This window comes from Micrasema longulum, unplaced genomic scaffold (genome assembly GCF_059751315.1).
Source record: "Micrasema longulum isolate JH-2025_06_02 unplaced genomic scaffold, ASM5975131v1 h1tg002801l, whole genome shotgun sequence".
NCBI classification, from domain to species: domain Eukaryota; kingdom Metazoa; phylum Arthropoda; class Insecta; order Trichoptera; family Brachycentridae; genus Micrasema; species Micrasema longulum.
The window spans coordinates 1-14,500 of record NW_028279925.1 but is presented as its reverse complement, the minus strand read 5'-3'; the positions used below and the strand labels follow the sequence as shown (position 1 = coordinate 14,500).

Genomic DNA, 14,500 nt, shown 5'->3' with positions numbered 1-14,500 from the left:
TAAACTGTAACAGTTTACCTGGACTGTATTGTGTTTAATGTTCAGTTGCAAATACTATCTATGTACCCAATAAAACGATTAATGATTTTCATAATCCAACAACTATTTGTGCCGATTTTTCAGTTTTATGTATTCCTTCTTTATTTCTGAGATTATAATTAAAACTAAATAAAATTCTTAGTCGGATAAAAATTTCGGATAGTATTTATTAAACAGTCGTTTTTATTATTGTTATAATTTGTCTGCCAATAGTCCCATTAAATATAATTATCACATGCAAAACTTAGTTCTTGCTTATGATGTTTACATTTATAAATTTTAAAATTATAATCAGAACATGATGTCAGTTAGAGTGGAAAAAATGGCAATTGTTTTTTATAAACTCGTATTTTTGATAGTTTTCGTAATAGATATATTTCATAATAATTATATATTGTAATTTTAAAATCATTTCACACTTTACAATGAACTTTCTAAGGTGTTATAGTAAACAAAATTAGACATGTTTTCTTTGCGGGGAATATTTCCAAATCCTCGTGAGTACATTTCGTATTTTGGTTATATTTGTAGAGCCTATATTGTAATGTAATATATTATAATGGCTCATATTAAAGTTACTTTTGGTTTATATTAAATGTTTAATTTATTTCGTAGAAAAAGAACCAAAAAAAAACTTCGTCAAAGAAAATGTCAAGCAGGTTAAAAATTTGCAAAATTCACGAATTTCAAACAACGTTCGACCAGTTACAGTCAAGTATGAAAAAGTTGCTTGCAAAAAAGATCATGTCAATATATCAGCAGCTCATGAATCAACAAACAAATCTCAGAAATCACAATCATCTAGTGTAAAGGTAAAAGTTTCAGACGCAGCGTTAATTCGAAAGGCAGATATGAGCGAATTTCTACGGAGAAAAATGGTTCGTGAAATGAAACCACCTCCTGTACATATAGATGAGTATTTCAAACAATCGACTGATAATGTTGCTCATCAGAAAGACGTGGGCTGTCAATACATTGATCCAGATGCAACGCATTTTTTTGCTGATGGTACAAAACTAAGAGTGATTTATCCTTCAAAGAAGCTAGCGGATAAATTACTTGAGTCAACAGAAAAGTCTGAAAGTGATAAAAATGATAAACATAAAGATATAACTGGCATCTTGAAAAAATATGAACCTGGCAATTCGTCGACAATTGTTAAAAGCAGATATTTATCAAACGACCAATGCACTGAAAAGGATTCAGAAACGCATCGCAGTGCTGTTAGTTTATCTTCCATGAACTCTCGCGAAGCTCGGGTCCAAAATAACCCTCTTTTAGCCCCGCCAAGTAAGTAAAGTGACATTGTGCCATTTTAACACACAAAAAAAAACATAGTTACACATAGCCTTACACTTCCATGATGAAGTTGTGGATTAAGCTACATTTGTAACATTTTTAAACATTGTTTATAGTTCATAGTTGAATGTTTATTACATAGTATAAAAGCGATAATGCCTCTTGGAGTCTGATGGAGTGTTGCTGATTTTTTTCTGAGCTATAGAACTATTTTTACCCAAAGGTCATTTATTTCGTTCAAACAACACACGTTTCAGATTTTAACATCATTATCATTCCCTTTTCACACCTAATGGTGCATAGGGTAAACTAATCGCGGGGTAATTTGACAATTTTTATCACATAAAGGTAAGATGACCAGTCTTACGCTTCAGGTTCCAGTCCAGAGACTATGAAATATTGTTGTGTAAAACACCTTAATAAATATTTCATGTCGACTATGTCAGGAATCGAACCCGAGTCCTCTTGCATGGTAGGAAATGCGCTGACAATTAAACTACGACGCTGACATTCAAAATAATTCAAATGCATTTTCAGAATACCAAAGAGGAATAGTTCCGAAATACATCAAGGACATTCAAAAGCAGAAGACTGAGCCAAAACATGAACAAACTGAGCAAAAACATGAACAGAGTGTCGAATATAGCATTGTAGACCCTCATTGTCCCGCTGGTCATATTGCATTACCCGAAAGCGAAAGAATTGAAACGCTTAGAATACTCAGGGAAAGTATGTCTATATAACACTGTTATTTTTTTTGATTGAGCTAACTTGCATGATATATATTTTTTATTTTTTTATATATAGAAAAACCACTTATTTTTTTCTACCGACTGGTTTCAGAGCTATACAAGCTTCATTATATAGGCATACTTAAATAATTTATTGTATCCTATTTTATTTTATCGACGTTTACTAAATATTATTATGCTGCGTATGGAGCAAACAAATCTTTTTTTGTCTTGTAAGAATGGGAAGCGTAATGTGAGATGGATATGATCTTTAAAACTAGACAGGAGTGGACTAAATGATATACTGTTTATTTGGTTATTTATATTATTTTCTTATTTTAAAACACTTTTTTAATTTCTAAAATTATTTTACTTTCAAAATGAAAAACTTTTAATCCAGTGTCTTTATTGAAATTAGTATTATTATCTATCAGATGGATTGCGAATTCAGTTTTTTTTTTTTTTTTTTAGGCACCTTAAGTGTTCTTTTACGCTAATATTAAAGTTTAATTTAGATTGAATTGTATCATTATAATATAATTGGTATATGCCAGAATACGGCCGTGAGAGCGTTTGGAATTCCACCCCAGGTGCAATGTTTGGTGGTAGGTAGGTATTAGCTCCATACCCCGAACAAAATTTAGTAAACATTGGTAAAATAAAATATGATATAATTCATAACTTAAGGATACCTTGATAAAGAAGCTTATTTTGCTTTGAAATCGGTTGGTCGAAAAATAGGGATTAAAAGCAAAGTTGTTTTTATTTATCTTATGAATAACTACAAAGTTAGTGCTTCAAATATAAATTTAAGTATCTTATGTCTACTGAAAATGGATGAGTTAATTCGAAAACAGTAAATAAATAATTGAAAAAAGCTAAAAAATAATTGAAAAAAGCTAAAAAATAATTGCCTTTTGTTTCAGAGGTTGCAGATTTGGTAAATGAGTTGAATAAAATTCCAATACGTACTGATACATTGCGAATGAAAACTCGTAAAACCCAACTTGACCAAGAAATTACAAAACTAGAAGAAATGATTAAAGTATTCTCAAGAACTAAAGTTTATGTTAACATCGGAGTTTAAATAAAATTCGTTTCGTTTTATTTCGTTGGATTTTTAGTTTGTCATAGATATTGATGGTGGCCTAAGTTTTAATTTTTATTCAGAACTTTCTTCCCAATTTTTAGATTAGAAAGGTTGTTTTTGATTTTGGTCACATTAATAAACTTTTGGTCGCAAAAATAGCAATTTCATTTTATGAATACAAATAGTAACCTAAAAATGATTCGATTTCGCACTTGAATTGTCCATAAATCTCATTTATAACGTTTCCCTTTGTTATCTGCCATGGCCTTCTTATAGATGGCTACATTAGTAAAAAAAAAAAGCAACTCTTGTACGGTGCCCCAACCATCTGAACGCTCTCTTCTTAAATATATCTTTTTTTTAATTTGAAAACCTTGTTGTCTATGATTTCATTTAATACTTTATGACTTAATCTGCGTATCTCAAACGTCAGGTGTCAAAATAATGAAAACTCCACGCGTGCTCCATGTGTTTTCAAAAAGATCTTTTGTAAAGTTGTAAGCTGTGATTTAAACCAAATTAACTACTAGTAATGAATAAAGGTATGTTTGGTTAAGATTTATATATGTTCTACTTACATATACTATGTGTAACCTTTTTAATTGATAAAGTTTAATAGTTGTGTTGTGCATAAATTCAAATTCTGCTCCCAACATATTCGGTATTATAGGGTTTTTCCTGTTATTTTATTTGATAATACCCTAATGAGTACATTAACGTTTTCTACGATATTATTTCCCTCTTTTGTAAATATTGTATTTTGGGTTTCTGGCTAATATTACCTCAAAATGACATTTAAAAATAAAAACATTTGCATTTTTGCAACATCAGTGTGTTGTTTTGCAATTGCACAAAAACACCTTACCTCTCTGTGGTTTATATGCATATATGTAATATTTCTGAACATGAACTGAAAAAAATATTTGATTAATATAAATATGCTCATTTTAGTATGTTTTTTGTAGAGAATATAATGGAGTCGCCTTTAAAAATGAAGAATAAAAATGTGGATCTATCTGGATTTAGTTCTAATGAATTGGTAGATGAGAAGGCTCTGTCTCTTGGAAGCACCTACATTCTGAAGATGTGTGGCATAAGGTAAGCTATAACTGGATATGTCTGATTCTACCATTATAAAAAAAAATCCAAATAGTTTTTTTTTTGCAAGAAAACCTATGCAGCATTTTTCTTTGCTTAGTAATACCCTTTTACACGGTTTTCCGTGGAACGTATCTACGTATAAAAAGAGGTTTTGGTGCATTACCAAGTAAAAGTTCTGTCACGAAACGCATCCAGCCGTCTAACAGACAGGGTGTGGAATATAGTTCCCCTCTCCAACTTCGCTTAAAATTTGAAAGTATGCGTGTAATTGTTAAAAAAAACATAGAGTCTATATTTATAAGTTGTTAATGTGCAGATTGAGAGCTTCTCAGCTTCAAGCTCTCATATATCCTGAAATCTCCGAAGTATTCACATTACTTAAAGAAGAAACTTTTTGATGCTTGTGTTCTCCCTGTACTGACATATGGCTGTGAAACTTTTGTGTTCATGAAAAAAAATTTACACAAATTATCAGTGACACAGAGAGCCATGGAAAGGAGAATGCTGGGTATTTCGTTGAGAGACAGAAAAACCAATACATGGATTAGAGCGAGAACAAAGATCGCCGATGTGGTCCATAGGGCTGCCAACCAGAAATGGAGCTGGGCTGGTCATATAGCCAGAATCACAGACTCTAGATGGACCAAAAAAGTCCTGGAATGGCGACCCAGAACGGGTAGAAGAAGTGTCGGCAGGCCTCAGACAAGGTGGTCTGATGACATAAGACGAGTTGCAGGAAGTGGTTGGATGCGGTTGGCTCAGGATAGGGAAATATGGAGACTAAAGGGGGAGGCCTATGTTCAACATTGGACAAGAGACGGCTGATGATGATGATGATGAATGTGCAGATTTGCTACAAGCAAAAGGTGAAAAAAAGGGACTATTTATTTATAGCATTGTTTTAAAAACATTTTTATATTGTACGCTTTATTCTAACCAAAATATATTGAAACAATTCAAACTCGTGATTTTATAACTGCAATCATGTTAAAACTGTTGAATGTGTTTATTTGTTACGATCAAATGTCTAAATTTAACTAGGTATCTAGAACAAAATCTGTATAATGTTATAATAGTGCTTCTTATCTACATTATTTAAAACTGTTGAATGTGTTTATTTGTTACGATCAAATGTCTAAATTTAACTAGGTATCTAGAACAAAATCTGTATAATGTTATAATAGTGCTTCTTATCTACATTATTTAAAACTGTTGAATGTGTTTATTTGTTACGATCAAATGTCTAAATTTAACTAGGTATCTAGAACAAAATCTGTATAATGTTATAATAGTGCTTCTTATCTACATTATTTAAAACTGTTGAATGTGTTTATTTGTTACGATCAAATGTCTAAATTTAACTAGGTATCTAGAACAAAATCTGTATAATGTTATAATAGTGCTTCTTATCTACATTATTTAAAACTGTTGAATGTGTTTATTTGTTACGATCAAATGTCTAAATTTAACTAGGTATCTAGAACAAAATCTGTATAATGTTATAATAGTGCTTCTTATCTACATTATTTAAAACTGTTGAATGTGTTTATTTGTTACGATCAAATGTCTAAATTTAACTAGGTATCTAGAACAAAATCTGTATAATGTTATAATAGTGCTTCTTATCTACATTATTTAAAACTGTTGAATGTGTTTATTTGTTACGATCAAATGTCTAAATTTAACTAGGTATCTAGAACAAAATCTGTATAATGTTATAATAGTGCTTCTTATCTACATTATTTAAAACTGTTGAATGTGTTTATTTGTTACGATCAAATGTCTAAATTTAACTAGGTATCTAGAACAAAATCTGTATAATGTTATAATAGTGCTTCTTATCTACATTATTTAAAACTGTTGAATGTGTTTATTTGTTACGATCAAATGTCTAAATTTAACTAGGTATCTAGAACAAAATCTGTATAATGTTATAATAGTGCTTCTTATCTACATTATTTAAAACTGTTGAATGTGTTTATTTGTTACGATCAAATGTCTAAATTTAACTAGGTATCTAGAACAAAATCTGTATAATGTTATAATAGTGCTTCTTATCTACATTATTTAAAACTGTTGAATGTGTTTATTTGTTACGATCAAATGTCTAAATTTAACTAGGTATCTAGAACAAAATCTGTATAATGTTATAATAGTGCTTCTTATCTACATTATTTAAAACTGTTGAATGTGTTTATTTGTTACGATCAAATGTCTAAATTTAACTAGGTATCTAGAACAAAATCTGTATAATGTTATAATAGTGCTTCTTATCTACATTATTTAAAACTGTTGAATGTGTTTATTTGTTACGATCAAATGTCTAAATTTAACTAGGTATCTAGAACAAAATCTGTATAATGTTATAATAGTGCTTCTTATCTACATTATTTAAAACTGTTGAATGTGTTTATTTGTTACGATCAAATGTCTAAATTTAACTAGGTATCTAGAACAAAATCTGTATAATGTTATAATAGTGCTTCTTATCTACATTATTTAAAACTGTTGAATGTGTTTATTTGTTACGATCAAATGTCTAAATTTAACTAGGTATCTAGAACAAAATCTGTATAATGTTATAATAGTGCTTCTTATCTACATTATTTAAAACTGTTGAATGTGTTTATTTGTTACGATCAAATGTCTAAATTTAACTAGGTATCTAGAACAAAATCTGTATAATGTTATAATAGTGCTTCTTATCTACATTATTTAAAACTGTTGAATGTGTTTATTTGTTACGATCAAATGTCTAAATTTAACTAGGTATCTAGAACAAAATCTGTATAATGTTATAATAGTGCTTCTTATCTACATTATTTAAAACTGTTGAATGTGTTTATTTGTTACGATCAAATGTCTAAATTTAACTAGGTATCTAGAACAAAATCTGTATAATGTTATAATAGTGCTTCTTATCTACATTATTTAAAACTGTTGAATGTGTTTATTTGTTACGATCAAATGTCTAAATTTAACTAGGTATCTAGAACAAAATCTGTATAATGTTATAATAGTGCTTCTTATCTACATTATTTAAAACTGTTGAATGTGTTTATTTGTTACGATCAAATGTCTAAATTTAACTAGGTATCTAGAACAAAATCTGTATAATGTTATAATAGTGCTTCTTATCTACATTATTTAAAACTGTTGAATGTGTTTATTTGTTACGATCAAATGTCTAAATTTAACTAGGTATCTAGAACAAAATCTGTATAATGTTATAATAGTGCTTCTTATCTACATTATTTAAAACTGTTGAATGTGTTTATTTGTTACGATCAAATGTCTAAATTTAACTAGGTATCTAGAACAAAATCTGTATAATGTTATAATAGTGCTTCTTATCTACATTATTTAAAACTGTTGAATGTGTTTATTTGTTACGATCAAATGTCTAAATTTAACTAGGTATCTAGAACAAAATCTGTATAATGTTATAATAGTGCTTCTTATCTACATTATTTAAAACTGTTGAATGTGTTTATTTGTTACGATCAAATGTCTAAATTTAACTAGGTATCTAGAACAAAATCTGTATAATGTTATAATAGTGCTTCTTATCTACATTATTTAAAACTGTTGAATGTGTTTATTTGTTACGATCAAATGTCTAAATTTAACTAGGTATCTAGAACAAAATCTGTATAATGTTATAATAGTGCTTCTTATCTACATTATTTAAAACTGTTGAATGTGTTTATTTGTTACGATCAAATGTCTAAATTTAACTAGGTATCTAGAACAAAATCTGTATAATGTTATAATAGTGCTTCTTATCTACATTATTTAAAACTGTTGAATGTGTTTATTTGTTACGATCAAATGTCTAAATTTAACTAGGTATCTAGAACAAAATCTGTATAATGTTATAATAGTGCTTCTTATCTACATTATTTAAAACTGTTGAATGTGTTTATTTGTTACGATCAAATGTCTAAATTTAACTAGGTATCTAGAACAAAATCTGTATAATGTTATAATAGTGCTTCTTATCTACATTATTTAAAACTGTTGAATGTGTTTATTTGTTACGATCAAATGTCTAAATTTAACTAGGTATCTAGAACAAAATCTGTATAATGTTATAATAGTGCTTCTTATCTACATTATTTAAAACTGTTGAATGTGTTTATTTGTTACGATCAAATGTCTAAATTTAACTAGGTATCTAGAACAAAATCTGTATAATGTTATAATAGTGCTTCTTATCTACATTATTTAAAACTGTTGAATGTGTTTATTTGTTACGATCAAATGTCTAAATTTAACTAGGTATCTAGAACAAAATCTGTATAATGTTATAATAGTGCTTCTTATCTACATTATTTAAAACTGTTGAATGTGTTTATTTGTTACGATCAAATGTCTAAATTTAACTAGGTATCTAGAACAAAATCTGTATAATGTTATAATAGTGCTTCTTATCTACATTATTTAAAACTGTTGAATGTGTTTATTTGTTACGATCAAATGTCTAAATTTAACTAGGTATCTAGAACAAAATCTGTATAATGTTATAATAGTGCTTCTTATCTACATTATTTAAAACTGTTGAATGTGTTTATTTGTTACGATCAAATGTCTAAATTTAACTAGGTATCTAGAACAAAATCTGTATAATGTTATAATAGTGCTTCTTATCTACATTATTTAAAACTGTTGAATGTGTTTATTTGTTACGATCAAATGTCTAAATTTAACTAGGTATCTAGAACAAAATCTGTATAATGTTATAATAGTGCTTCTTATCTACATTATTTAAAACTGTTGAATGTGTTTATTTGTTACGATCAAATGTCTAAATTTAACTAGGTATCTAGAACAAAATCTGTATAATGTTATAATAGTGCTTCTTATCTACATTATTTAAAACTGTTGAATGTGTTTATTTGTTACGATCAAATGTCTAAATTTAACTAGGTATCTAGAACAAAATCTGTATAATGTTATAATAGTGCTTCTTATCTACATTATTTAAAACTGTTGAATGTGTTTATTTGTTACGATCAAATGTCTAAATTTAACTAGGTATCTAGAACAAAATCTGTATAATGTTATAATAGTGCTTCTTATCTACATTATTTAAAACTGTTGAATGTGTTTATTTGTTACGATCAAATGTCTAAATTTAACTAGGTATCTAGAACAAAATCTGTATAATGTTATAATAGTGCTTCTTATCTACATTATTTAAAACTGTTGAATGTGTTTATTTGTTACGATCAAATGTCTAAATTTAACTAGGTATCTAGAACAAAATCTGTATAATGTTATAATAGTGCTTCTTATCTACATTATTTAAAACTGTTGAATGTGTTTATTTGTTACGATCAAATGTCTAAATTTAACTAGGTATCTAGAACAAAATCTGTATAATGTTATAATAGTGCTTCTTATCTACATTATTTAAAACTGTTGAATGTGTTTATTTGTTACGATCAAATGTCTAAATTTAACTAGGTATCTAGAACAAAATCTGTATAATGTTATAATAGTGCTTCTTATCTACATTATTTAAAACTGTTGAATGTGTTTATTTGTTACGATCAAATGTCTAAATTTAACTAGGTATCTAGAACAAAATCTGTATAATGTTATAATAGTGCTTCTTATCTACATTATTTAAAACTGTTGAATGTGTTTATTTGTTACGATCAAATGTCTAAATTTAACTAGGTATCTAGAACAAAATCTGTATAATGTTATAATAGTGCTTCTTATCTACATTATTTAAAACTGTTGAATGTGTTTATTTGTTACGATCAAATGTCTAAATTTAACTAGGTATCTAGAACAAAATCTGTATAATGTTATAATAGTGCTTCTTATCTACATTATTTAAAACTGTTGAATGTGTTTATTTGTTACGATCAAATGTCTAAATTTAACTAGGTATCTAGAACAAAATCTGTATAATGTTATAATAGTGCTTCTTATCTACATTATTTAAAACTGTTGAATGTGTTTATTTGTTACGATCAAATGTCTAAATTTAACTAGGTATCTAGAACAAAATCTGTATAATGTTATAATAGTGCTTCTTATCTACATTATTTAAAACTGTTGAATGTGTTTATTTGTTACGATCAAATGTCTAAATTTAACTAGGTATCTAGAACAAAATCTGTATAATGTTATAATAGTGCTTCTTATCTACATTATTTAAAACTGTTGAATGTGTTTATTTGTTACGATCAAATGTCTAAATTTAACTAGGTATCTAGAACAAAATCTGTATAATGTTATAATAGTGCTTCTTATCTACATTATTTAAAACTGTTGAATGTGTTTATTTGTTACGATCAAATGTCTAAATTTAACTAGGTATCTAGAACAAAATCTGTATAATGTTATAATAGTGCTTCTTATCTACATTATTTAAAACTGTTGAATGTGTTTATTTGTTACGATCAAATGTCTAAATTTAACTAGGTATCTAGAACAAAATCTGTATAATGTTATAATAGTGCTTCTTATCTACATTATTTAAAACTGTTGAATGTGTTTATTTGTTACGATCAAATGTCTAAATTTAACTAGGTATCTAGAACAAAATCTGTATAATGTTATAATAGTGCTTCTTATCTACATTATTTAAAACTGTTGAATGTGTTTATTTGTTACGATCAAATGTCTAAATTTAACTAGGTATCTAGAACAAAATCTGTATAATGTTATAATAGTGCTTCTTATCTACATTATTTAAAACTGTTGAATGTGTTTATTTGTTACGATCAAATGTCTAAATTTAACTAGGTATCTAGAACAAAATCTGTATAATGTTATAATAGTGCTTCTTATCTACATTATTTAAAACTGTTGAATGTGTTTATTTGTTACGATCAAATGTCTAAATTTAACTAGGTATCTAGAACAAAATCTGTATAATGTTATAATAGTGCTTCTTATCTACATTATTTAAAACTGTTGAATGTGTTTATTTGTTACGATCAAATGTCTAAATTTAACTAGGTATCTAGAACAAAATCTGTATAATGTTATAATAGTGCTTCTTATCTACATTATTTAAAACTGTTGAATGTGTTTATTTGTTACGATCAAATGTCTAAATTTAACTAGGTATCTAGAACAAAATCTGTATAATGTTATAATAGTGCTTCTTATCTACATTATTTAAAACTGTTGAATGTGTTTATTTGTTACGATCAAATGTCTAAATTTAACTAGGTATCTAGAACAAAATCTGTATAATGTTATAATAGTGCTTCTTATCTACATTATTTAAAACTGTTGAATGTGTTTATTTGTTACGATCAAATGTCTAAATTTAACTAGGTATCTAGAACAAAATCTGTATAATGTTATAATAGTGCTTCTTATCTACATTATTTAAAACTGTTGAATGTGTTTATTTGTTACGATCAAATGTCTAAATTTAACTAGGTATCTAGAACAAAATCTGTATAATGTTATAATAGTGCTTCTTATCTACATTATTTAAAACTGTTGAATGTGTTTATTTGTTACGATCAAATGTCTAAATTTAACTAGGTATCTAGAACAAAATCTGTATAATGTTATAATAGTGCTTCTTATCTACATTATTTAAAACTGTTGAATGTGTTTATTTGTTACGATCAAATGTCTAAATTTAACTAGGTATCTAGAACAAAATCTGTATAATGTTATAATAGTGCTTCTTATCTACATTATTTAAAACTGTTGAATGTGTTTATTTGTTACGATCAAATGTCTAAATTTAACTAGGTATCTAGAACAAAATCTGTATAATGTTATAATAGTGCTTCTTATCTACATTATTTAAAACTGTTGAATGTGTTTATTTGTTACGATCAAATGTCTAAATTTAACTAGGTATCTAGAACAAAATCTGTATAATGTTATAATAGTGCTTCTTATCTACATTATTTAAAACTGTTGAATGTGTTTATTTGTTACGATCAAATGTCTAAATTTAACTAGGTATCTAGAACAAAATCTGTATAATGTTATAATAGTGCTTCTTATCTACATTATTTAAAACTGTTGAATGTGTTTATTTGTTACGATCAAATGTCTAAATTTAACTAGGTATCTAGAACAAAATCTGTATAATGTTATAATAGTGCTTCTTATCTACATTATTTAAAACTGTTGAATGTGTTTATTTGTTACGATCAAATGTCTAAATTTAACTAGGTATCTAGAACAAAATCTGTATAATGTTATAATAGTGCTTCTTATCTACATTATTTAAAACTGTTGAATGTGTTTATTTGTTACGATCAAATGTCTAAATTTAACTAGGTATCTAGAACAAAATCTGTATAATGTTATAATAGTGCTTCTTATCTACATTATTTAAAACTGTTGAATGTGTTTATTTGTTACGATCAAATGTCTAAATTTAACTAGGTATCTAGAACAAAATCTGTATAATGTTATAATAGTGCTTCTTATCTACATTATTTAAAACTGTTGAATGTGTTTATTTGTTACGATCAAATGTCTAAATTTAACTAGGTATCTAGAACAAAATCTGTATAATGTTATAATAGTGCTTCTTATCTACATTATTTAAAACTGTTGAATGTGTTTATTTGTTACGATCAAATGTCTAAATTTAACTAGGTATCTAGAACAAAATCTGTATAATGTTATAATAGTGCTTCTTATCTACATTATTTAAAACTGTTGAATGTGTTTATTTGTTACGATCAAATGTCTAAATTTAACTAGGTATCTAGAACAAAATCTGTATAATGTTATAATAGTGCTTCTTATCTACATTATTTAAAACTGTTGAATGTGTTTATTTGTTACGATCAAATGTCTAAATTTAACTAGGTATCTAGAACAAAATCTGTATAATGTTATAATAGTGCTTCTTATCTACATTATTTAAAACTGTTGAATGTGTTTATTTGTTACGATCAAATGTCTAAATTTAACTAGGTATCTAGAACAAAATCTGTATAATGTTATAATAGTGCTTCTTATCTACATTATTTAAAACTGTTGAATGTGTTTATTTGTTACGATCAAATGTCTAAATTTAACTAGGTATCTAGAACAAAATCTGTATAATGTTATAATAGTGCTTCTTATCTACATTATTTAAAACTGTTGAATGTGTTTATTTGTTACGATCAAATGTCTAAATTTAACTAGGTATCTAGAACAAAATCTGTATAATGTTATAATAGTGCTTCTTATCTACATTATTTAAAACTGTTGAATGTGTTTATTTGTTACGATCAAATGTCTAAATTTAACTAGGTATCTAGAACAAAATCTGTATAATGTTATAATAGTGCTTCTTATCTACATTATTTAAAACTGTTGAATGTGTTTATTTGTTACGATCAAATGTCTAAATTTAACTAGGTATCTAGAACAAAATCTGTATAATGTTATAATAGTGCTTCTTATCTACATTATTTAAAACTGTTGAATGTGTTTATTTGTTACGATCAAATGTCTAAATTTAACTAGGTATCTAGAACAAAATCTGTATAATGTTATAATAGTGCTTCTTATCTACATTATTTAAAACTGTTGAATGTGTTTATTTGTTACGATCAAATGTCTAAATTTAACTAGGTATCTAGAACAAAATCTGTATAATGTTATAATAGTGCTTCTTATCTACATTATTTAAAACTGTTGAATGTGTTTATTTGTTACGATCAAATGTCTAAATTTAACTAGGTATCTAGAACAAAATCTGTATAATGTTATAATAGTGCTTCTTATCTACATTATTTAAAACTGTTGAATGTGTTTATTTGTTACGATCAAATGTCTAAATTTAACTAGGTATCTAGAACAAAATCTGTATAATGTTATAATAGTGCTTCTTATCTACATTATTTAAAACTGTTGAATGTGTTTATTTGTTACGATCAAATGTCTAAATTTAACTAGGTATCTAGAACAAAATCTGTATAATGTTATAATAGTGCTTCTTATCTACATTATTTAAAACTGTTGAATGTGTTTATTTGTTACGATCAAATGTCTAAATTTAACTAGGTATCTAGAACAAAATCTGTATAATGTTATAATAGTGCTTCTTATCTACATTATTTAAAACTGTTGAATGTGTTTATTTGTTACGATCAAATGTCTAAATTTAACTAGGTATCTAGAACAAAATCTGTATAATGTTATAATAGTGCTTCTTATCTACATTATTTAAAACTGTTGAATGTGTTTATTTGTTACGATCAAATGTCTAAATTTAACTAGGTATCTAGAACAAAATCTA

General features: G+C 26.8%; 1 protein-coding gene across 1 annotated transcript; it reads left to right on the top strand.

The window, feature by feature from the left end:
- Positions 1–349: 349 nt before the first annotated feature.
- LOC148271551 (uncharacterized) lies at positions 350–3,315 on the top strand. The gene is made up of 4 exons (XM_088241254.1): positions 350–536; positions 655–1,329; positions 1,876–2,067; positions 2,996–3,315. The coding sequence occupies exons 1-4, from the start codon at positions 503–505 to the stop codon at positions 3,154–3,156; spliced, it is 1,062 nt and encodes a 353-aa protein (XP_088097380.1). The 5' UTR covers positions 350–502; the 3' UTR covers positions 3,157–3,315.
- Positions 3,316–14,500: the final 11,185 nt, after the last annotated feature.